Source organism: Malus sylvestris, chromosome 10 (assembly GCF_916048215.2).
Source record: "Malus sylvestris chromosome 10, drMalSylv7.2, whole genome shotgun sequence".
NCBI classification, from domain to species: Eukaryota; Viridiplantae; Streptophyta; class Magnoliopsida; order Rosales; family Rosaceae; genus Malus; species Malus sylvestris.
The window spans coordinates 38,299,976-38,323,952 of NC_062269.1; the positions used below are offsets into that span (position 1 = coordinate 38,299,976).

The 23,977-nt window shown below is 36.9% G+C and overlaps 2 protein-coding genes across 5 annotated transcripts; one reads left to right on the forward strand and one right to left on the reverse strand.

The window, feature by feature from the left end:
* Nucleotides 1–10,603: 10,603 nt before the first annotated feature.
* On the forward strand, nucleotides 10,604–14,662 carry LOC126585431 (uncharacterized). 4 transcript variants are annotated; one of them, XM_050249860.1, is made up of 8 exons: nucleotides 10,604–10,844; nucleotides 10,948–11,054; nucleotides 12,034–12,415; nucleotides 12,712–12,788; nucleotides 12,912–12,948; nucleotides 13,191–13,371; nucleotides 13,644–14,034; nucleotides 14,217–14,662. In XM_050249860.1, exons 3-8 carry the CDS (start codon nucleotides 12,103–12,105, stop codon nucleotides 14,403–14,405), a joined length of 1,188 nt encoding a protein of 395 aa, XP_050105817.1. In that variant the 5' UTR covers nucleotides 10,604–10,844; nucleotides 10,948–11,054; nucleotides 12,034–12,102; the 3' UTR covers nucleotides 14,406–14,662. The 4 variants fall into 4 exon arrangements, with proteins under 4 accessions (XP_050105817.1, XP_050105818.1, XP_050105820.1 ...); XM_050249861.1 differs by having other exon boundaries at nucleotides 10,604–10,833; XM_050249863.1 differs by lacking the exon at nucleotides 10,948–11,054.
* Nucleotides 14,663–16,731: 2,069 nt separating this feature from the next.
* LOC126585430 (uncharacterized) lies at nucleotides 16,732–21,401 on the reverse strand. The gene is made up of 4 exons (XM_050249859.1): nucleotides 21,163–21,401; nucleotides 19,268–20,391; nucleotides 17,286–19,172; nucleotides 16,732–17,190 (listed from the first exon to the last, which is right to left on the reverse strand). Exons 2-4 carry the CDS (start codon nucleotides 20,273–20,275, stop codon nucleotides 17,158–17,160), a joined length of 2,928 nt encoding a protein of 975 aa, XP_050105816.1. The 5' UTR covers nucleotides 20,276–20,391; nucleotides 21,163–21,401; the 3' UTR covers nucleotides 16,732–17,157.
* Nucleotides 21,402–23,977: the final 2,576 nt, after the last annotated feature.

The window sequence follows — 23,977 nt, forward strand, 5'->3', positions numbered from 1 at the left end:
CGCAATTTTGAAGACGAAATTTTTATAAGGGGGTAGATTGTAACACCCTAACCCCCAATTATATATATAATTTTGTTGTTCCCCAAAAATTTTATAATTTATCAATTTAGTCCCATTGTTTTCACTCAATTCGGATCTAAAGTGGGATTTTCTATCCCCAAGCTGCCACGTGGCAGCACCCCAGCTCTCTTCCCTTCTCTCTTTTTGTCCCCCCAACCCCGAGACCTCTCTCCTTCATCTCTCTCTTTGCACTCACCCTCATCTATCTCCATCTCATCCTCCCGTGAGCCCACACCCATTACCAACCCCGTACCTGCAACACCTTCACCATCATTACCTTATCGTCTCTCTCTCTTTCATCGCTGTGGGACACGGAGGAACTTAGAAAAAAACTCTCTGGCGAGATTTTCCTATTCCTCTGGTTAGGTAATGTTGGATCCCTTTTTAAATCACCATTGATGATGTTAGACGTTGTGTGATGAGATTTACATTGTTTTTCTAAGGTTTTGAAGACGGGAACGGCGCGAAGGAAGCTCACCCATTTTTCTGGCGAACCTGTGAGTTTCGAGGGAATTTCTAGTCACATCCGGCCGTGTCACGACTATTCAAAGGTAGCAATCTCTTCCCCTAATCTTGCTCTTCATTTTGGTAGTTAGATCGGGGTCTAAAACCCCTGTTTACCGTCGGCCGGAGCTGTAGCAGCTCTGGTGTTCTTCCCCGATCTGCACCCAAAGTCACCAGGCCATCCAGCCTTCTCAATCAACCTCGGGCCTTAGCCCTTACTGGAACTAGCCCATGTCCCTTTTTGATTAATTGGCCTAAGGGCCGTGCTTGTGTGAAGTGTGTGTGTGTGTGTGTGTGTGTGTATGTGTGTGTGTGTGATTGGGCCGTGCCCTGCATGGCCCATGTGTACGTGTGTTTTGGGTTGTATTGTGTGGGTGTGTGGGTGTGTACCCGTGTGTGTGTATGTATATTTAGTGTGTGTGTGTATGTGTGTGTATATGCATGTCATGCATGCATGTGCATGTCGTGCATGTGTGTGTGTTTGTGTAATGTATGTGTGTGTTGGTTGTGTGGCCCAAACCACCTTCTTCACCCTAAACCCTTTTAACCCAAAAATCTTAGGATTCTAAAACCCATTAGACCTTAACCCATTCAACCCAAATCCTTTATTTTATTTAGTTCAAGCCCAAATCCTTTAGAAAATCCTTTTATTTATTTATTACATTTTTGTGCTTAGGTGAAGTTGCTAGTGAGGAAATTCTTAATCCTTATCCGCACAACTCTACTGCTAAAGAGTATCTGTGAGTGGACCCCTTCTAAAATTTACATGATTTCATAGTTTAATTTCATAAATGAATAGCATGCCTTACGAGTTTATGATTTGATTTTATGTTAAGAATGTTTATTGAATATGTTGATTTTCGTCTCGTGTTTTTTGTGAGGAATTAATTGTTGGTCCATATTGAGCTATATTTTAATATATCGTATTTTCTATAAAAACCATGAACTGGTAGACTATCTGATGGATGACGATAGAATGCTAGAACATGTTTTTGAAACCCCTCTTTATAGTATAGACGATGGATGACTTTATACTATGAAGTGGTTATTTATGAGAGGCGTAACTATTTGTGCGTACCTAGTGAACAATATGTCGCCTGAGGCGAGGATCTGGTGTTGGCAGTTAGGCCGAGAGAAATAATCCCTAGCGAAAGGCTGAGGGACACGGAGACAGGCATTGGGCCGGGAGGGAGTTATCTTTGGCTACGGGCACAGAGACTTAGGTGCAAGCATTGGGCCGGGAGTATTATTATTCAGTGATCTTACTAGTAGCACACCATGCTTACGAGACGATCTACTAGACGATACACGCGATGAATTATATGATGTTTTTCCACGTTATACCTGTTGAGATGTTTTATGGCATGCGAGAGTTTCAGAAAACCTATCACTTATTATGCTAGTAGTTTTCATTATATATAAATTGTGGGGTTAGTACATTGATAACTGTTTTATTATTATTGTATATATGAACTTGGTCCACACACCTTTGTTTTGCGCCCCCATTCAGGTCTTAGAAACGAGGACTATGACACGACGTACGAGGCATTCCCCTACCAGTAGCAATCTACCACTCACTTGTGTGATATCTTGTAATGATCTTTCCTTTTTGTGAATCTTGAATTAGATTGTGTTCTGTGCACTCTAGACACTTCCTTAAACTTTGTTTATTACTTCTAGATTCTAATGTTTATTCATGAATATTTTCTCCTAATCATTACTCTTGTAATCAATAAATGGTTTTCGTCACCCTCAGGTGTCGGCCAGCACGTGCCTATCCGGGTATTCAGAGAATATCAGGATTGGGACGTGTCATGAAATAAGTTTTGTCCCTCAGAGAAAAATCCTAAAGTCACCTTGTGTTGCCTAACCTTAGTGTTCCAAGTGAGTGATCTTGCTAGCACAATCGAATCCCTCACTCCATCATATGTCGTTAGTGTATTAATGTGGATACTCCTAGAGACTAAACTCTTGGGGAGCTTTCTTGTGAATCATCTGAAGAGGAAGAACGCAGGCACATGGATGATTCTACAAAGTGGCACACACGTGACTATGGATTTACGTAAGTAAATCTCTTCGCCTTTTTTATTTGTCGCATTATTAGTTACAACCAATCAGATATATAATTGAAATAACATATTGTATGTTATTTATTACTTTCTAGCTGCAAATTTAATTTAAATATTTAAATTTGTCTTAACAATATGCCTGAAAACCCAATAATACCATCATGTGTTATTTAAACTAATGACATGCTAAGCATAAATAATTCTTCAATTACACTCTCTCATCTAAGAATCAGCACTGGGTTTGCTTTGTAGGGTCGATTGGAAAGTCCAAATTCTCAATGCGGTATGAGTGGGCTCACTGCCTATTACGCAGTGAGCTGGATCATTATGACGGCCCCAATAGTCCATAAACAGACCCAATGATCAATCCATTTATGCTTGTTACATTAAGACCCTAACATAATGATGAAAATGATAGGTTAACTGATTTTCTTATTTCTGCATTCTAGACCAAAACATTCAGTCCTTTTGTAGGATAGCGTTTATAAATCTTAGAACGTCGCTGCATTCGGTTTTGAGCTAAGTGTAGTGATCGAAACTTATATCTAGAAAAAAAATGTACATGCTTGCTTTATCCAGAATTTCTTTTTCTTTCTAGTTTCTAATAGGTGGTGGCTTCCTCAAAGGACATAGCCGATATGAAACTGAACTAACTAGGACAGTTGCGGTTGAAGTATGCATCTTGACAGGAAGCCTTTATAAACTAATATTATAGGATGTTTATACATCTGAAACTTAATGCCTGACTGCCAATAAGAAGATTGACTCACTATCATTACTAATAGTTTAGCCCTGCAGCTCGGAATAGTCGTTTTGTGATAGATAGCTTCGTCGCTATGTTTGTTTTAGCATATACATGGATGATAGAATATCTGAAGGTGTGAAGCATTTCGTTTGGAGATTAAGGCTTGCTTCATGCGAATATTTTTTTCATGAATGTGCAATTGAACTTTGACTTCTTTTTTAATGTTAGGGTGGTGTTATCCACACACCTTTTTTTACCTTCCCACACCTCTTAATTTTCAGCAGTTGAATTGAATGAATTGAAGATGATCAAATGAGAGAAATGTGTTTGGGAAGTAAAAACGAGGTGTAGATAGCACCACCCTTACGTTTTTTAAGACATTATTTTTCTCTCTTCAGTTTAAATTTCCTTATTGTGCAGGACATCACCCTGTTTCCATTTGTCAATAAACTTTTTTAATTAAGTAGCTTTAGCTTTAATTACTATTCGAAGTTAGCGAAGGCTAATAGAGGAATATAGCTGTGAATTATTATGGGATAATCAATCAACTACTGATCTATAGTTTAATGTATGAAACTGTTGAAAGTGTTGAAATTGGATACTCTAGTTACCTTCAGTATCTTTATACTTTACAAGTATAAATGGCCTACCTCTTTAGTGCTGGCTGAAATATATCTCATCAGTCATCTCTTTATGTCAGTCTAATACGATTGAAATCAGTCGTATTAGGCCCCGTTTGGGATTGAGGTGATTTTAAAAAAAGCCACTGTGAAAAAAAGCTGAGGGTCATTTTTGTGTTTGGTAAACTGAAAAAAAAGGGCTTATTTTGGAAGCTGCTGTGAGAATAAGCTGAAAATCAAAGGAAAAGCTGAAGCTGCTATTTGCTGCTTTGAAAAAAAGCCAGTTTTTTCAAAGCACACGGAGCTAAAGTGCTCCTTTAATAAAAAGACACACTATCATCCTGCTTTTTTTTCCAAAAGCACTTTCACAAAAAAGTTTACCAAACACTCTACTGGCTTTATTTCACAGCCGCTTATTCTCACAGCACAGCCGCTTATTCTCACAGCAGCTTCTTTTCAAAGCACAGCAATACCAAACCAGCCATCTTGTAAACATTTGCCAAATTTATAGCAAGACATGGAAAGATTGCACGAGATTGTGAAATGATGAGTGCACCTTGTGGCACAACAGTTCTTTATCCAGATAGCGGTTGCTACATTCATTGTTTCAAACCCTTAAGCCCTGCGCTCTCCCTGACATTCTTTCACCTACTTACCCTTCAGAAGATGGGCGACACTGCTCTTATTTCCGGAGGTCCCCTCGGAGAGATCTTCCAAATATCTTCTGTTCTTGCACTCATACATTGTTTTTACACGAAAACGCGTTTGATTTCTGGACTGTTTCTTCTCTTTTCGTCTTTTCGCGTCAAAAGGTGTTGAAGAATTGTGTGGCACTGAACCTTTTGAAGTAGCTTGGTTGGAGGAGTTTCGACCTCCTGAGAAATTTGTAGTCAACAGAGGGCGGTACAAGGGCAGCTATTAGACATTGAAATAGTTTTATTTTACAGGATGTAAGTTTCTTGGCTCATAAGAAAGAAAGGAGCTCGGAGGAGATAGGTGGAACATTGGCAGTCAAATGCCGTGACAAGATTTCAGTTTGTAACTAAAGCAAGGCATTCAGTTGTACATATAATTACATTGGCTAGGTGGTGAAAGCTGAGAGAAAAACTGTGAATCCTATGAATCCTTTCAGTAATTGATCTTTTATCGATAATAATAATCAGTGTTACATATTATTATTTTTTTCAATAGCAATCTTGGCGGGTTTGTAATAATTTTGTTGGTTCTTGTTTACAAAATGTACTATTATAATTTCTTCTGTTTCTCTTTTCTCTTCCTAAATTAATTGTTCCCTCATCATACCAACTCTGTTGGGATGACTTCTGAGTGTCCAGATGCTGAACCAGATAATCTAAGTCCCAAAGGCTCTGTCGAGCAGTCGCAAGGCCATGCTCACCTTCTTTCGTCGAACAGTGCTCAAACCTCCTCGAGTGGTTAACATTCTAAAAAAATAAAAAGAAGAAACCGGTTTAGAAGTCTTTGACTCTTTACTATGTCCATAATTTGGCTACTTTACAAAAATTGGTTTCAAGTAGCATAAGAAAATTGTAGGAAAAAGGAAGGGAAAAAAACAAAGGGGTTTCCAACTTTCCCACATGTTTGTCAGAATGTCACCTCTCACTCTCTGATCATGAACCCCCATGTTGGCGGCGGATTTTGTGCCAACATATCATAGATCTACACAGTTAGATTCTTCATAAAATACTTATATCACTATATCTAGTACATTGAAATTTGATCTTAATACAGAGGTCAAGAAAAGGCACCGCTGGCTACTTAGCAAAATTTTTTATCCGATTTTTGAAGTTGATGAAGCTGTCAGGTGGTCTTATGTCGTTACTCTTGGCTTCAACAAAACCATGCACCTTAAACCTTTCCAAATGTTTGTCCAAAAATAACCCTTTATTTTAAAAGGGTACCCCCTACAATAAATATATTTTGACTTTTGACTGCACAAATGATTATTGTTTAGTATGTTGTTATTATATTATTCGTTGCGTTGTCGTTATATCGTCGATATATGAACAATATATCATCGTTACTCAAACCTAATCATTTCTAAATGTCAAATATTTTATTGTATATTTTCCTATTCTGAATGCCCCCATCGTTCTTAAGCATCATATATTAGAATCAGATATTATTGTTAATTACCAACCTTTCCTGACGCCCTTCCAACAGTTCAAGGAGACATGTACAGAGATCGGACTTGTTTTCACATTGCAAATATGATGCTCCCTCTATTAGCTTGTAGTATATGGCACTTTCATGAATTATTGATATGTTTGTATCACATTCATGTGTTGTTATTAATTCACGTAGTGCAATATAAGTGACAAAAAATTTATATTAGAGTATATCTGGAACTCATAAATAAAATAGAGAAGTGATATGCACACTTTATTTTATTAGCTATTAAATTGAACAAATCAAATCAAAATTAAGAAAAATAAATAAATAAAGATGTGCAAAAGGATAAAATAACACGAAAATCATATAAAATTTATGTTATAACACAAGTGAATTGATATACCATGTGGCTGCTATGACCAAAATTTATCTTAGACTATACAATGATTATATTCCCATTTTCCGCCATAAAGAATTGCATACTTTTTGTTTGAATAGCTAATCAATCAATGTTCCGACCAAAAAGACAAAAAAAAAAGCTAATCAACATATCAACAGATGGGTCCAACTACATGTTGTATAAGAAAAATGTTACATGTGCCCATCGTTGAACAATGTTACATCGAAATTCCTCTTATATTATATGAAAACGGTGAGAAAAAGGCATTTGCATGAAAACAACATTATTTTGGTCAGCTAGTTTTCACTTATTCTCCAGAGTCAATGATCGATTCCTAAATCCAAAAACAAAATTATGAAATGTGAAATCTCCAAACAATCATAAGAAACAAACAGAGTAATACCCGAACTGCATGAAATCATATTAAACCCCCATTAAATTAGTATAACCAGACATGATTCTCCTTTCTGGTTAAATTAAATTAAGATCCAATATCCATTTTTAATTGCAGAGTGATGTGAGTTTAGTTAGGTTGGACGTCTCGATTGTGTTGGAATATAATAGAGAAATTACATTTAATTAAACTAAATGAAAGATTCTTTTCTAAGATTAAAAAGAAATTGAAATTGTCAACTCCCCATGCCATGCATACGTGAAGACAAAAGAGCCAATGCTTTTATTTTCATAATATTGAAAGTCGGAAAGGACGACCGTCCCATTAGGTTAATTTAGAAGCTGATGACTGAGTGGTTTGTTTTATTCAATTGTAATCGATCGATTAGCTAATTAACTTGACCCAAATTTTGTTTGGATAAACAGTCAAATTAACCAATGGATAATGCTTGTCTCTTTCATATAATTTAATTGTCACTCCACTTATGATTAATGAATATTTACCATCCGAACATTATAATTAGAACCATTTATTTTCTTTATCATTATCTAAAGATCATATATACATACAAAAACTTATTCAATCTAGAGACCTATTTAGCCATTTATATGCACAAAATAAATGGATGGTTCATCATAAGGATGTTACTTAATAAAATCGTTAATTGGTTTAATATGTATAAATGATTAAACGCTTTCCAAATTAAAAGATATTTTACAGGTATGAACTTCAGATGGTAATAAAAAAAAATAGTTCAAATTATAATGTTCGACGAGCAAAAATTCATGAATGATAATAGGGACCCCACACGGGGACAAAAGCATTATACTTAACCAATTCCTTGAGATGATTCCTCTTCTTTTTCAAAGACTATAAGGAGGACCTCTTTGTCACACAACAGTCCGACTTTCTCTCTGGGCGTCTTGGAAAGTAAACCACTTTAGATTGTAGAGAAAATGATAATAGAGATTAGTAAAGGCTTATTATATTATCACCCCAAATATTGTTGAATACACCCCATATTGATTTTTTCAATTAAAAGTTATCTTAATACATCCTACATACTTTCTTCTAATACCCTTACACCCCACACTCTCAACATCCACCCCACATTTTTTTTACCTACACTCCACTCCACATTTTAAAAAAAATTCTTTTTACTCAATGAAACCGGGTTGAAGAAGAATGTGGGGTTGATAGAATGCCTCCATGAATCATTGGATTGAAGAATTTCATTGTATGTACAAAACAACCAATCATATGTGCATCTGCAAGAGCTTTTGATATCACAGCCAAAGAAGCGAGTAGCTTGACTTGGACGCTCCTCTCCTTCCCTTCTTGTTTGGGTGTAATTTGAAGCGTCATAACGAGAATCCTCAAGTTCTGAGTCCCCTTTGTGAAAATCGTCATAACAAGGCAAATTTGTTGATTTCATACAGAGATGAAGTTGTAGTGGTACGGTGAATGAAAATCAGGAGGCTATTGATCAATATCCTTGGGCTTTAAAGTTGTGATCAACATGTTTGTAGTTTCATTACTTTAGGTTTTGTACTACAATAGAGGATGAGATTGGTTTTGAGAATTGAAGAAAAATAATTGTAGGATATACATGTTAAAGTTGTGATTTGGGGTGTATTTAGATTTTTTATTTAACTTTATGAAGTTAAAATTGCCATTGCATATTAGATATATAAGTGATTTAATATTAAATTTTATGTGTGGTGTATTCAACATTATGTGGAATGCTAATAAAAAAAGCCTTAGTAAAAGTTCACCATATTTGTTTAAATTGCTCTCATATCATGTAGAAATTATAATCTTGATCATTATATTCATAGCACAAATGCCTATATATAATTGTGTATACTTGGTGTACAAGTAAGGATACAATTAAAAATACAATTAGAATTAGATTATAATATTGATTTCTATACTTTAGGAGATACGATTCCCTTTGACAAGGATCCTTCTCTAACAGCAATGAGTTGAACTACACATTCATATAATGATTAATCTTATTATTTATTTATATATTCATAATCTACCAACATCAAAAATATTTAAAAACATATGCGTTTGACAATTAGAGTTTTTGCGAAGACGTAACTTATGCGCCAGCTGGTCTGTTTTAAGATGTGGAACTAATTTGGTAGCATGCACTCTAACTTTGCTCCAATTGGAATGTCATCATCATCATCATCATCATCTTCATCATCATCATCTGCTTCTGATTTTCGTTCTTGCAGCCATCTGCATGTAAATGATAATCTTGATTAAATACGATTGCCACGGCACTCATTTTGCAAGGCGAACAAGTAGATTTGTTGTCAATAGGGACGGCTAAGTATTATTTTGTAAGCATATATACTATTTGTTGCAGATATTTGTCATGAAATAGTGACAAATGTGAGTTTTAACCTCTCCTAGAAGACATAATCGAAATGACTTTTAGCTATACGGTAAGTAGTCAATAGAGTTAGTAGCGAGACTAGCTTCTTCCACTAACAGGTATTTCCTATAAGGGCAAGTGCACCTAGTCAAAAAGGTAGGTGATGACCCCCTTTCCCTTGATATCAGCACCTTTTCTCAGCAACGTTAAAGGATCAAGTTTGACAAGTTTCCACAAAATCATCATGAACTTATGCATGCTTCACTATCTTCTGTTCAAGTAATGCCAACAATTTTGACTAGATGATGCCCTAAGGCGATTCATATATGCCATTGGACTAATGCAAAAACATACATCATATCTGTAATATATTCTTTTTTTTCTTAATTTTATAGTAATATATACGTAGAATTTGAAGTCATTTTTTCAACTTCTAGAATAGTCATTCATTTTGGTTAAAGTATATTTAATTTGTCTGCAGATGTGAATGCATGCATGTATGATTAATAATAGCAAATTGAATTGCAACTTGAGGAATTAACGGATTTTATTGTGTTTTAAGGTACTCTTCATATTGTTAATTAGTTTTATGATGAAATTTTTAAGTTTCTTCATGGTATTAGAGCATATTGATTCACATGTTGAATTGACAGTTCACTTGCTCTCATGTCACCCAATACGTATTACTCTTGTATTAGGCTTAAACACACTCACACGAGAGGGGACAGACCTATTGAGAGTGTCAACTCCATATTAAAAACTTAAAAGCTTTGCACATGCTTATTAATTAAGAGTTTAGTTACTCTTCATATTTTCTCTCAACTTTCTTCGATTAACCCGTGTGAAATCAATCTGCACAATTGGAAATTAGGTTGCAGGAAGTTTGATCGATGTATGCCTGCCATTTGTGTTAGCTTTGATTAGGCGCATGAAGTCCCACCAAAATTGACCACTATTCAATCTCAAGAATTCTCAATCACCATGCATGTGGCCCCCTACAAAATTCCAGTGTTTGTATGAAACAACCTTACCAATAATGTAAGGAAATTGAAAAACCTAAGCACGACACACGAAAACAGCTGCTTGTTGATATTGGGGAAAAGTCCAATTTTAGGTGGGAAAGAAAATGGAGAGTGATGAGTGATGACATATAGAGGCCCCACCTCACTCTTTCTCAAACAATCAATAATTAGTTGATTACATTAACCTAGATGAAACTTGCTCAACAGAACAAAATGTTGATTATCATTAATAAACCAATAGATTAGAGAGGAGTCTCCTCAGAGGTCAAGTGGAAGACAATTAAGATAGCAACGAGCATATTGTGTCTATGAGAGAGCTAGAGAGAGAGACACACACACACAAACACACAACTCAGAGAGAGAGATTTTAAAAGGACACAAGTGTAAAAACTGAAAAAAAAAAAAAAAAAAAAAATAGAGATCGAGAGGCAAAAAGGGTGGGAGAGGACTCACATGATTTCCAACAATATTCCAAGGAAGTTGCAGCACTGGCATGATCTGTATCCATAATGTGAGTATTAAGTATTAACTTTCTTATGCCACGAAAGTCTTGGAATATCTACATTTGAATGACCTTAATTCCATGGTTTGGATTCTTTGGAACCAAACAAAAGCTTCGCAGAACCGAGAAACACTTACGCATCTCTGTCAATCGCCTCCCTCACTGCATCTAGGCATCGGTTATAGAAAAAATGTTTGATTACTCGGAAGAAGGATTGAGGCAAGTGCTACTCTCACCACCAATGGTGTTTATATTTTGGGGGAAAGAAAGTGAATTGCAAAGTACTCTTTACTTAAGCTAGTATACTTGATTGATTTTTCTCCCTTGATTTCTCTTTGTTTTCCAAAATTTTTCAAAGTAATGATATATTGATATGTATAGTTTTTCAAGAAGACAATGATTGCGATTCATGATTAGTGTCTATTAATTATTCTCTTATCTTTCTTCATTTTTCGATCGTTGTCTCTCATCCCTAGTTTACACGGATCATAAACAGCATGTTTTCTTTGAGAACTAATTAACCTTAATTAATCAGACAAAGTTGAATTTTTTTTTTTTTTTTTTGGGTAAACAAGTTGATTGTTATCAGCTTGTTTTTACTGGATAGATAGGATCATTATTTGCAACCTAAAAACTCAGTTTCGGTAAACAATGATTTTCGATCTACTGCTAATTAAAAATTAAGATCTCTCGATCTATCTCTCTCTCTCTCAACAATTAATCATAACAAAACCCCATTTTTTGTATGAATATATTTATGAAATGGGGGAATCATTAAACATTGGAACATGAGAGGTAAAGCTTTAATTTCTTTCTTGTTTGTTAATTGATTCCAGACGGGCAATAATAGCTGAACTCTTGTCAACATGTTGATGATTATATGAAACTCTTGTTGTCAGCACACTAATAACTTCGATCTTTATTTTCTTAATCATGTCCACCAATCAGGGTTTCTGTTTAAGTTATTCTTAAAAAAAATGTTATTTTCTCTATCCCCATCTTACCAAATATGTTTGCAGGATGACTAAGAACATATAGTATTAGCTATAACCAGGAGAGTTGGAAATATATCAGTAGTTGTATCTCACTCATGTGGCATTAAAAAATACTGCTAGACTACCAATTAACAATAGTTTAATTCCCTTTTCTTTTCTAGTGAAATCCACTATTTTAACTTCTGGTTGGTGTTAATTTTCAGCAACGCACGGACCTAGCTGATAAAGAGGAAACTAATCATTCTGGGGAACTAAGCAGCTAGCTAGACATAATGGATGAGCTAGAATTTGGTTATCAGGAAGCTGAGAAGAGTAACGAGATCAGCGAGGAACAAGTAGAAAACGGATCAGTGGGATCGTCCCAGAAATTCTCATCCTTCGATTTGAATGAAGAAGCAAGTAGTGAGAATGAAGAAAGAGGCCAAGGGAATAAAGCTTCAGATAATGATATCTCTAGTGAAGGAAATGAAGGGCGGAGAGTTAAAGTAAGGCAATATGTGAGATCGAAAATGCCTCGTCTTCGGTGGACACCTCAACTCCATCTTTCTTTTGTGCACGCTGTTGAAAGACTGGGTGGCCAAGATAGTAAGTTTCTAGCTAGATACGTATCATATATATGTATATACACTTTTACATCAAGATGAACAGTACTTTCTTGCCCTAAATGCGCGTCTCTCCAATAATAAGGTTTAGAAGTAGATAGAATTTTTATCGAGAGTATGGATTCGAACTTGAAATCGCTTTTAACACTTAAAGAAAAAAAAAAAAACCATGTACTATATAGGAACATTAAGATCAAGTTACATTATTATTGTTATTACTTTACTTAATTACGTCCTCTTTACGTTAATAATGTTTCTGTTCTTTTCGTATCGATGCAGGAGCAACTCCTAAATTAGTTCTTAAGCTAATGAATGTGAGAGGACTTAGCATTTCTCATGTAAAGAGTCACTTGCAGGTTCGGAAATAATTATTTTGTCAAAATAATCATATCCTTCTAATTAATCAGATCCTGATAGACTTAATTCTTTTCTTTTCCAAATTACTAATTCCTCCCAATCATGCATTTTCCAATTGTCAGATGTATAGAAGTAAGAAGCTTGATGGGAATGGCCAAGGTAAAGGTTGATCTGATATCATCGTTGAGTTTAGTATAAAATTAGCAAGATTAAGTTATTTAACAACTTTTTCTGTTTAAAATAGTTCTTCTAAAACTGTAGTAGTCTAAATTACAAACAAAAACTTCCGGAATTTGTCATTTATACCAAGTCCTTATGTCCTTATGTGATAAATATTGTTCATGGAAAAGAAAGTGAAACAATTTATCCATGAATGCAAATCCTATTTTTGGTGCATGCAGTATTATCTGAAAACCACGAATCCAAGCATGGAAGGGATTACATATCTTGCATGGTGCACCAAACAACCAACCAGCCTCGTCGACATGTATACTTTAGAATGGACAACGGTGGCATCGTTGTAGCAACAAATCCACACGACTGTCATAGCCAATCACAGCCAGATTTTAAAGCTAGCTCAAGGTATATATACATTACACACTAACACTAAAAGAAATCAACATAAATTGTCACTAACATCGTTGGCACATGATGAGGTGGCTAAAGCCGTTAGTTACCTATAATAAACATGCTTGGTAATAATCATTAGGCACTGATAGTGACTTTAGCCACCTCATCTCGTGTCATGACTAGTGTTAGTGACCAATGATGTACGTATTTTTTTGGTATTGTAACTATTCTCTTTTATCTAGCTATAGGCACTACAATCATGCTTCTATTGTTGTTATAATTAGGTCAAGTTCTCTACTAAACAAAGAACTCGCAAAAGGCAACAACTCGAACAAATCTATAGATACAATCTTGCAAACTTTACCGATAAACCCTAGCAAGTTTCTTGAGGAAAGGCCTCCATTTGAAACGATTAACAAACAACAATGGAGGGCTAAAAGAAGACCAGCTGCCAAAATCAATTGGTCAGATAATCGTCATGGCTCCCAATCTGACCATCTAATGCATCATATGCACACCACACCAAGGTTGATAGGGGAATCTCACAATTTAAGACCACCAAACTGGCACCTTGGAGAGAGCAGAAACGTAAGGCAATTTCCATCAAACACACACAATTCTATCACCAATTCCAGTTGCTACAAAACCGAATGCAAGTCGCCATTTAGGTTTGAGGTATGCTTTACAGTCTGCAGATTAGTCTATTGATATATATATATATATATATATATATATATATATATATATATATATATATATATATATATATATATATTATACATTTCATTACTTTTTAATTTTGATTCCGTACATGTTAATTCTTATTCATTTTAATTACTACCGGAATTTCGTTACAGCTGAATGAAGAAAATTTTTCGAAGTACAAAGAATGGATGCCACAACTGGAATTGGGTCTGGGCCAAAGAGTTGAGAATTATGAGGAAAAGAAGATTATTTCCAGACATCGTATGGTTAGTGAAGATCATTATGGAACTGGGCAAAGAGTTAAACAGGAAATTAGCACTAAGCTTTCTCTTTCTCTTTAATTCTTGTTGTCGACCTAATCTGGTCTGAGGTGCAAATAGTGAATATAAAAGTATATCCAAACAAATTTCCAGTCTATACTAATTAATGTCATGGAGCCAGCCAGGCATTGAGGAGGCTGGTTAGTGATTCCCAGGTATATATCTCCATCGTCTTCCCGAGACCCCCTTGGCTCGGCCTGTGTCAAAAGTTCTCAACGTACTGTGAAATACTTGTTCTAAAAGCATTTATATAAGCTTAGGGTTTTTCTTTCTCTTCTTTTTCGGTGAGTCTTTCGGTTTTCACTCCTTAAACCCTCAATGGTATTATGATAACAAGGTTTTGCATGCATGAACGAAAGGGTCACAAATTTACAAGCCCCAAGAATTTTACTTCTTTTCATTCTGAAGAGTACTAAGCATGTTCGCTAAGTCTTCGGGTTAGTAGCTAGGTGCACCTACTTCCAATTGGTGGGTAGCAAATGACATTATGACACACAATTCTCGAGTTTAAGAAAGATTGTGCATTTTGGCTAGAAACTAGAGAGGATATATATGCTTTATTACACACCCGAGTTCGAGTCCTTCTCATAGTTTAAATCAGATAAAACTTTAATGTAAATATCATTTCTATCAAAATATGGAAGTACCATAACGTTTTGGTTGCTTGACTAACTTTTTTTTTTTTTTTTTTGGAAATTGGACTGCAAGTTTTATTACCAACAACACACAGTTACAAGAGAGAGATCCACATACAACACAAACGCAACAACAAAAGTATGGACCAAAGTACAACAAACCCAAGCCCAACAAAAAACAGAAGAAAAAAAACCCAATAGCTTGCATCCTCTGGCGTAGCTTCCTCCGCCTCTGCCGCAACATCCTCCGCCGCTGCTGCCGTTTGAAGGACCGCCAGACTCGAACTAGTTGTCAGAAAGCAAGCCAAATCAAGCCCTCAAAGTGGCTAAAAAGAAGGCTTCAATAACCGCCAAAGAGCACATCGAAGATCGACACCACAAATCGAAGGAAGCTCACAGGAAACAACCCACAAGCAACAGAGGCAACAAGGCCAAGTTAAGGCAAGAAGGTGGAAAGAACACTCGAGCATCGAAAAAATCCGAAGCTCTACATATCTCCCTCCTAAAAGGGAATCGCAAAGATTCGTGTTCACGGTGTGGATTAGTGGAAGCCGATCTAGAGGATGAGAGCATTGGAGGAGTGAGCCAAGTGGAAAGGATAGGATGTGGAGTGATGAAAACAAAGTAGGTGGAGGGAAAAGGAAAGGAAGAAAGGGGAGTTGAGGAAGGGAAACCAAAGGCAGCAGTAGAGGAAAAAACCAGCATGGACAAAAGGAAAGACAAGGAAAACAAGAGGAACAAAGGGCTACCACCAACCCTAGCCATAGCTAGGATCGGTGGCAGCGAGGAGGAGAACAGAAGTGGGAGATGCACTCACATGCATGCGGTGAGAAGAACTTTCACGAAGGAAATGAGAACTCTCACGAAGGAGTGAAAATTCCGCTTGACTAACTTTGATATTAAAATAAAAAATTTATGAAGGGAGTTAAAAGTTGACGTACAAAAGAAAACATAAAACTAATTGATTTGTTCACTTTTGAAAGAAAAAAGAAGAAAATACTTGCATAGACATGTCCTTGTTTCTCATGTAAATTAAACAATGAAATGAGAAATTATTGTGTGATTCTAAATTAAGCACTGTTTGGTAGTATAACCAGTTCACTCTAACACATAAATCAATTAATAATATCCAGGTGTCAACTGCATAAATGAAACTTATCCGTATTAAATAAGCAGGTGACTAGTTAGTACATAAGCGCACTAAACAAAGGTTATCATATTATTAGACTTATTCGCTGATTGAGAAATGCTAAGAAGACTCTTTTAAATTGGAACTCTTCATGAACTCTCCGTCATCTCGTTTTTTTAGCACATTATTTTATAACATTCGCACATAAATTGTGCCACAAAGATGAGGTGTCGAAAAGTCTATAGAAAGAGTCACTTTTGAAATAGCCTCTTTAGCAATTCTCTTCGGTGCTTTATACAACGTGCCAAAGCATAAACTCCTCGTTGACTCGTACTATAACATAGATTGGCGTATGACGCGATTTTGTTCGAATATACTTTCAATGAAACCCAACATTTGAGGCACTCAAGAATGGGCTCTCAAAAGTTACCAAAGGATTCATAATTTCTATTGTCTGGTAGTCGAACAGTCCAGAAAATTAGACGGGCCTTCTGTAGCTTAAGAGCGGGGGGATGTCTTTGAATTCATTTTTCTAGGGACAAATGAAATGCTGATGGAATCTCAGCTTTCTAGCTCCAGGAACAATCCAACACAGAAATATACATATACTTTTACTGAAGCAAAGAAACTACAAACCTGAAATATACAAATATTTTAATAATCAGTAGCAAAATGTAAATGAATGATCATCTTTAGGGTGATTGACTTCCTAAAAATATCAAAGCCAACACATTAAAAGCTACTGATATGGGAATTGCTTCAACTACAAGGAATTTGTAAGAGGAACTCAACTGTAGACAGGGGAAAAAAAAAAAAAAAGCAGAAAGCAGAATCTGAAAACCCAAGTTGCTTATCTGGTATACAGTAGCAAAAACAATTGGAGGAAGAGAACCTCCAAAAATAAATTGGCCAGCTCGAGTTAGCTACCTCAGATCACCTTCAAACCAACTCTTCCGATGAAGCCAGCAAAACAAAAAGAAAATTTTGGAAGACCCGGGCAAATCTTACTCTAGGATTGCTGAGAAAAACGAGTAATTAATTCCTGTCAAGGTATAAAAATGTTAGAGCTGCCTTTGTCACAGAAAACTTCTACTGTATACAAAATTATGTGAGAATGAAAGATGGTGAGATTATTACCTCAGAGTAGCGCACATGATCATTACACGAATTGGAAGTTTTGACAATGGTTTCCCACTTGGTACTCATGGAGGATGTCTCCGATTCCAGCCTTTTAGTATGCGCATGTGAAAATGACTTTCGTGAAGAAATTGACGAAAGGGTAGACCAAAGCCAAGACTCGGAAGGTGATCTTGGTAGAGGTGGGGGAAGAGGAGACTGTACAGTTATAATCTGACCACTTTTTGTATCCAGCTTTCCATTAGTATCAGAGTTTGAATAGTTAGAGGCCTCAATTTCCTGACCAATTCCCAGCAGAGAGTCCTTCATAGCAACTATTTGGCCTTTGAAGTGTGATATGTCACATAATGAAGATGAGTTGTCATCAGCAGACTCGAATACTTCAGTTTCCAATTTGCCACCAGCCTCGAAATTATTCAGGCATTTGATGTCTTGAAACGGAGATTCTGCAGAAGAAGTTTCTTCCATGTCTCTTCTCTTTAATAAGGTATCAAAAATTTCATCAGCACAGTCGACTTGTTCTTTGGTATCGAAAGAACTGGAATTCGAATCTGATAGTTTGCCAATATTTACAGTATCTACATACAGCGTCTTCTCAACGATAGGGCTCTCAGAGCATGGCCCTTGTATATTTCGTTGATGGCTTGTTACTTCCTGAAAGCTGTGACCACCTTTTTTATGCAAATTGGACTTACTATTGGCTTTGGTGCTCTCTTCTCTGGGAACGCCAAGAAATCCTACTCCCGGAAATGGAGACTTAGGTGCTTCATTTCGATAGGGGGATATGCAACCACTTCGTGAATGCCTGAAGGGAGATGACCTACCTTTGTTTAGATCACCGGAATGTGTATGGCGACTAGATTCACTTACCTGCTTGTACTCTAACTTCTGCAGTTCAGCTGAATGGACTCCAAGAGGTGCTTCATTTCTGTAAGGGGATATACAAGTGCTACGTGAATGCCTGAAGGGAGATGACCTACCCTTATTTAGATCACCAGAATGTGCAAAGCGACTGGATTCACAAGCCTGCTTATACTCAAACTTCTGCATTTCAGCTGAATGGAACCCACGAGGTGCTTCATTCGGATGGGGGGTTATGCAAGTGCTTCGTGAATGTCTCAAGGGAGATAACCTACCTTTGTTTAGATCACCGGAATGTGTAAGAAGACTGGATTCACAAGCCTGCTTATACTCAATTTTCTGCAGTTCAGCTGAATGGACTCCATGAGGGGCATCATTTTGATAGGGGGATATGCAAGCACTTCGTGAATGCCTCAAGGGAGACAGTGCACCTTTCTTGAGATCACCAGAGTGTGTAAAGTGACTGGATTCACCGGCCTGCTTATACTCAAACTTCTGCAGTTCAGCTGATTTGACTCCACAATGTGCTCCATTTCGGTAGGGGGATATGCAAGCACTTCGTGAATGCCTCAAGGGAGACAGTGTACCTTTCTTGAGATCACCAGAGTGTGTAAAGCGACTGGATTCACCGGCCCGCTTATACTCAAACTTCTGCAGTTCAGCTGATTTGACTCCACAATGTGCTCCATTTCGGTAGGGGGATATGCAAGCACTTCGTGAATGCCTCAAGGGAGATAACCCACCTTTTGTTAGATCACCGGCGAGTGTAAAGCGACTGGATTCACCAGCCTGATTATAGTCAAACTTCTGAAATTCTGCTGATTTGACTCCACAAGGTACTCTATTCCGGTAGGGGGATATACAAGCACTTCGTGAATTCCCGAAGGGAGATGACCTACCTTTCTTCAGATCACCAGAATGAGTAAAGCGATTGGACTCACCAGCCTTCTTATTCTCCAACTTCAGCAATTCACCTGATTGGACTCCACAGTTTGATTTGCGCTTATAAGCAGCATCCCAAGCATGCTAATTAAAATCATACAAAAATGTCAGAATTTATATGATTTTGTTATCGGAAAATAAATAAACGAAACTAGAGATGTGATAGTTTCTAAAACAACCTTGTTGAGTTGTTGGCTGTGAGACCGACCATAAGTAGATTTTTCTGGTCTTGCAACCTTGGAGGACGAAGACATGAGATCCCTGGTCTTAACTTTCATCCCTGGAATTGGACCTAAGAGGCATAAAGAGTTTCGCAAGCACAACCGGGGAAACAACCCACAACCCTTTGCTGAAACAGAGCCAGAGGGATCGTAATCGTCATCTTCTCCTTCACTTTCCTTTTCCTCTTCGTATTGTCCGTGTTGCAGTTCCATTTGAGATCCTTGTTCCTTAGGTAAGGGCCTCGTATCCTCACGGCGGATTACCCTCGTGATTCTTCTTGGCGGTTCAGGTGCAGCTGTATGCTGCTTCTTTGCAGCGTGAGGTGTCTCCAAAGACATTGCCTTGGCTGCAGGTAAGAATCGATTCATCATGAAATCCCGGGTTTGTGGATCAATAGCGGAGGGTCTAGATGGCTTTATATCTGCACTTTCAGATTGACTCAGACAACTTGCACTACAGTTCAATGAGAAAGACTTTGTAGGGGAAATCGTCTCAAGTGCATCCGAATAAACATCATCCTCATTCTGTAATTCCAAGGCCATTCTCTCGTTTGTTACATCTTTCGAGCACTTCAATTCCTTTACATTTTCTTTCAAAGAATACGCTTTAAAGTGCGGTGATCTAGCCGCATTTTGATCTCCATAGTCCCTTTCTGAATTATGTTTTTTAACATCTATAAGCTTTCCAGGGGAAAGCCTAGGAGTGACTGAAGCCTCCTCTGTAGGCTGAAGCTCTGCCTCATTGTCTTCCTTGGCTTTTCCGGGGATGTGCTCCCAATGAAAAGGAACTGCAACCGGTTCTGTCACCTGGTCCAAACGAAAGTCTGATTTGTAAGAAGGAAGAGTATGCCGCCCATTTGGCCTCTGCATTATCTTCTCTTTCTCTCCATCTGCGATCACTGGTGTTGCAGTAATTCGTCTCACGGACAGAAAAGGCGCATTCAAATTCAGTTTCCTTTCCTCCATATATCCTGATTTCGATCAAGCCAATGTTCTTTAATCCCTCTATAGTTCAAAGTTCAACAACAGGGGTGGCAGAAGAGATCATCGTAAATCCGTTCGCATCCGAATTTAAATCAACTCTGAAAAGAAAAGGATTAAAATTACTGTAACAATCCATAGTTTTATCAACTAACACACACACAAAAACTACAGAAAAAATTCAACACCTACACAGATAAGCCAGATCAAATATCTCTAACTAAATAACAGAAAAGCATTTAGTAGATGAACTAAATTTTACCTACTCTAACAAACTCCCATAACCAAAAGAATTACTACTGCTCTTCTGGTGAATAAAATTAACCTTTTCAACGACCTCAAACCCTCCCAACTATCCAATCAATAAAATCTGATAAGCAGAATGAAACCTTGAAATGTGTGCCAAAGGAAGAAACTTTATTATGAATCCTAATCCAAATTCGTCTAATTCCAACATCATCCTAATTCAACAACACAACAAATACAAATCTTTATCTGGATTCACTATATGAATTCTAGAACGCCACTACGCTCGGTTTTACGCCAATGGTTTTTCTCTAAGTCTTCCGTTAACTCTAAGTACTCAACAATACAATAATGTTCCAAACAAAAAACCCAGAATTTAAATTAATGTTGACACCATCGGTCACTTCAAGTTGTACATCAGAAAGTTCATATTTTTTTGGTCTGATACCAACATCATCCCACCTCAAAACAAAGGGAAACAGCGATACCAGAATGTTTCGAAGAAAACCCAGAATTTAAATTCATGCCTAATTTACACCAGTTGTCACTACATTGAAGTTGTATATCAAAAAGTTGAGAAATTTATCAAAAACTCTCCATTGAAGAAGATAAGAGAGGAGGCTTACCTGTGAGAGTTGAGACTCTCTCTCTCTGTGAGAGAGAGATTGTTTCGAGCCTGTGTGCCCTGATGATACTTGGGCTCCGAGAATGATGCCGTGTAGTGTGGGGAATGAGTGCAAACAAAGAAAATAAAGAGCCAAGAAAGGAAGGAGTTAGAGAGAGAAAATGAGGAGAGAGAGAGAGAGAGAGAGAGAGAGGTGGAAGAAGGTGAGAGTGTGCCTTTTTTTTTAACTTTTCAAAAAGTGTATGGAGTGTCGGACATGGACGAAGACTAAACACATGCAGGGGATAAAAGTAAATACAACATTGTACAGTACTTTCGTTGGATCGATCATTTTGCTCCTTCTTCTTCTTCCCATACGTGGACCCATTTTTTAGTATGTTATGAACACGACTACACAGCGATACAATTTTATTTAATTAAACAGAAGTGTTATTGACATTTTAAAAATCTCATTATACGTTTTTCTGTATTTTTCTTTTTTAATATAAAAAGTTTAGAATGTAAAATGTGATTTTTAAAATGCTACACGATATTTGTATACTTATCTCATAGTACATGATATATCATTTTTGTTACCCACTCTTACTAAAACATTTGACATTGATGCACCACTTGTTTCTTGATATGGGATGGATGGAGATTGGGGAGGCCATGCGATTGCGATGGAGGAGAGGGAGATGTGATCACGGACGTTACGGTTGGGAAACAGTGACAGTTGCGACTTGCTCATCCAAGCTCCTTTGACTCTGCCAAAATTGGTGGACTCACCCACTTGTTTATTAAGCATTCAGCCATGACTCTTTGTCCACGTAGCATTTATATATCTTTGGAAATTATTGCATGTGTATCATAGTAATCACCTTTTATTATATTTATATACTTATTTATTTAGAACGAAAAAAAGTTATGAATTAAAAATTAAATATTTAGAAGAATATAAATGGCATCGAGATCAATTACTCTTCCATAATTAATCGAATTCTTAGTTTTTCAGTTATTGTATATAGGATGGTGTGTGAAAAACAGTAGTTTTTTTTTTAATTATGTATGATTAGAGATACGGAGAAGTTTAAAACCCTGAATAGGTGAAATATCCATATGTTAATAAACACTGAAAATATCAAAATCATAATATTGAATTCTCATTTCAAATAACAAAACATGCATGATGAGATTTTAGGCTAAAATCTTGCTTCGGAACGTTCATTAAAATACAAGTATGCACGTAATGAATTTGTTTTAGTTGAAGCCATTTTGTTAGAGCCATACCATCATTTTTATAAATAAAAATTTCAATAAAAAAAAAACTTGAAAGTATTTCTTAAAAGCGCTTTCAAGTTTTTCTATCACAAAACCGAAATAGTATTTTTTGGATCGAATAATTTGGATCTATTTATAATGGACTCAATGACTCATGGTGAAAGTGTGGCAATTGGAGGACCCATTGGCATGTGATGATGCGACTCTCCAACACTTGTTCCACCTTTAATTATATTTAAATATTCAATCCAATTTTCTCCGGATGCAAGAGTTTTGTCAACAAATTCAAAGAAGTTCGGTTTTGAAATTGGTCACCAACAAAGTAGAATCTTTTGTTCGATTCGTCTCTAAAAAGTAAAAGATGCATAACATAACATGGTAGGTTCAGTTATGAACATTGTCAATCTGCTTTTCTCTTGATTTAAGGGATTGCCCTCAAATTGCGGATACCTACTTTTGACTGCACCCTAAAAGCCATTGGGTATAAACCATTCTTACTTGGGTTTTTCTACTTTCTTCAAACGAATAACATAAACTTTATAAAGAAAAAAGAATATATGACTCTTTTTTTGTTAACTAAAATACTACTCTTCAGGAATCCGTTTTTGTTCACCCCTAACCCAAGAAATCTTTTCTAATAATTAAAAAAATTGGTCTTAACCAGAGTTATTGTGATTTCTATGTGACAGTCTTTGAAGAGAATAATGAGCATATCCTAAAGTTAATGATGCTGAGTAAAAATGCTTCTAAATATTTTATGAAAACAAAAAGCAATTGAACGAATTAAAATAAAACGTACCATTTATTTATCCTATCAATTAAACAATTGCTGAATTTTCCTATTTCTCTTTACCACTGCTATGACAGCCATGTTTTAACATTTATATTGTTTCCAAAAACAAGGGGCTCGAATTCTTTGCGTGCCAAGGAGTTTATGACTACTCTTGCTTTGTTACAATATGTCCCACAGGTTATTCGTATCTATGTATGTAACATCTCACATCGTTCAGGAAAGAGGATCATGTAAGTCTTATATGTATATTTATATCCCTACCTAACATGAGGCCTTTTGGAAGCTCACTGGCTTCGGGTTCCATCGGAACTCCGAAGTTCAGCGAGCTCGGGTGAGAGCATTCCCAAGATGAGTGACCCACTGGAAAGTTCTTGTATGAGTTCCCAAAAACAAAAGCATGAGGGCGTGGTCGAGGCCCAAAGCGGACAATATCGTGCTACGATGGAGTCGAGCCCTGGATGTGGTGGGAGCCCGGGCCGGGATGTGACAATTTGGTATCAGAGCCAATCCCTGGCCGGAAATGTGCTGACGAGGACGTCAGGCCCCTAAGGGGGGTGGATTGTAACATCTCACATCGCCCAGGGAAAAGGATCATGTAAGCCTTATATGTATATTTTCATCCCTACCTAGCACAAGGCCTTTTGGGAGCTCACTGGCTTCGGATTCCATCGGAACTCACGAGGCCTTTTGGGAGCTCACTGGCTTCGGGTTCCATCAGAACTCCGAAGTTAAGCGAGTAGCGCGCGAGAGCAATCTCATGATG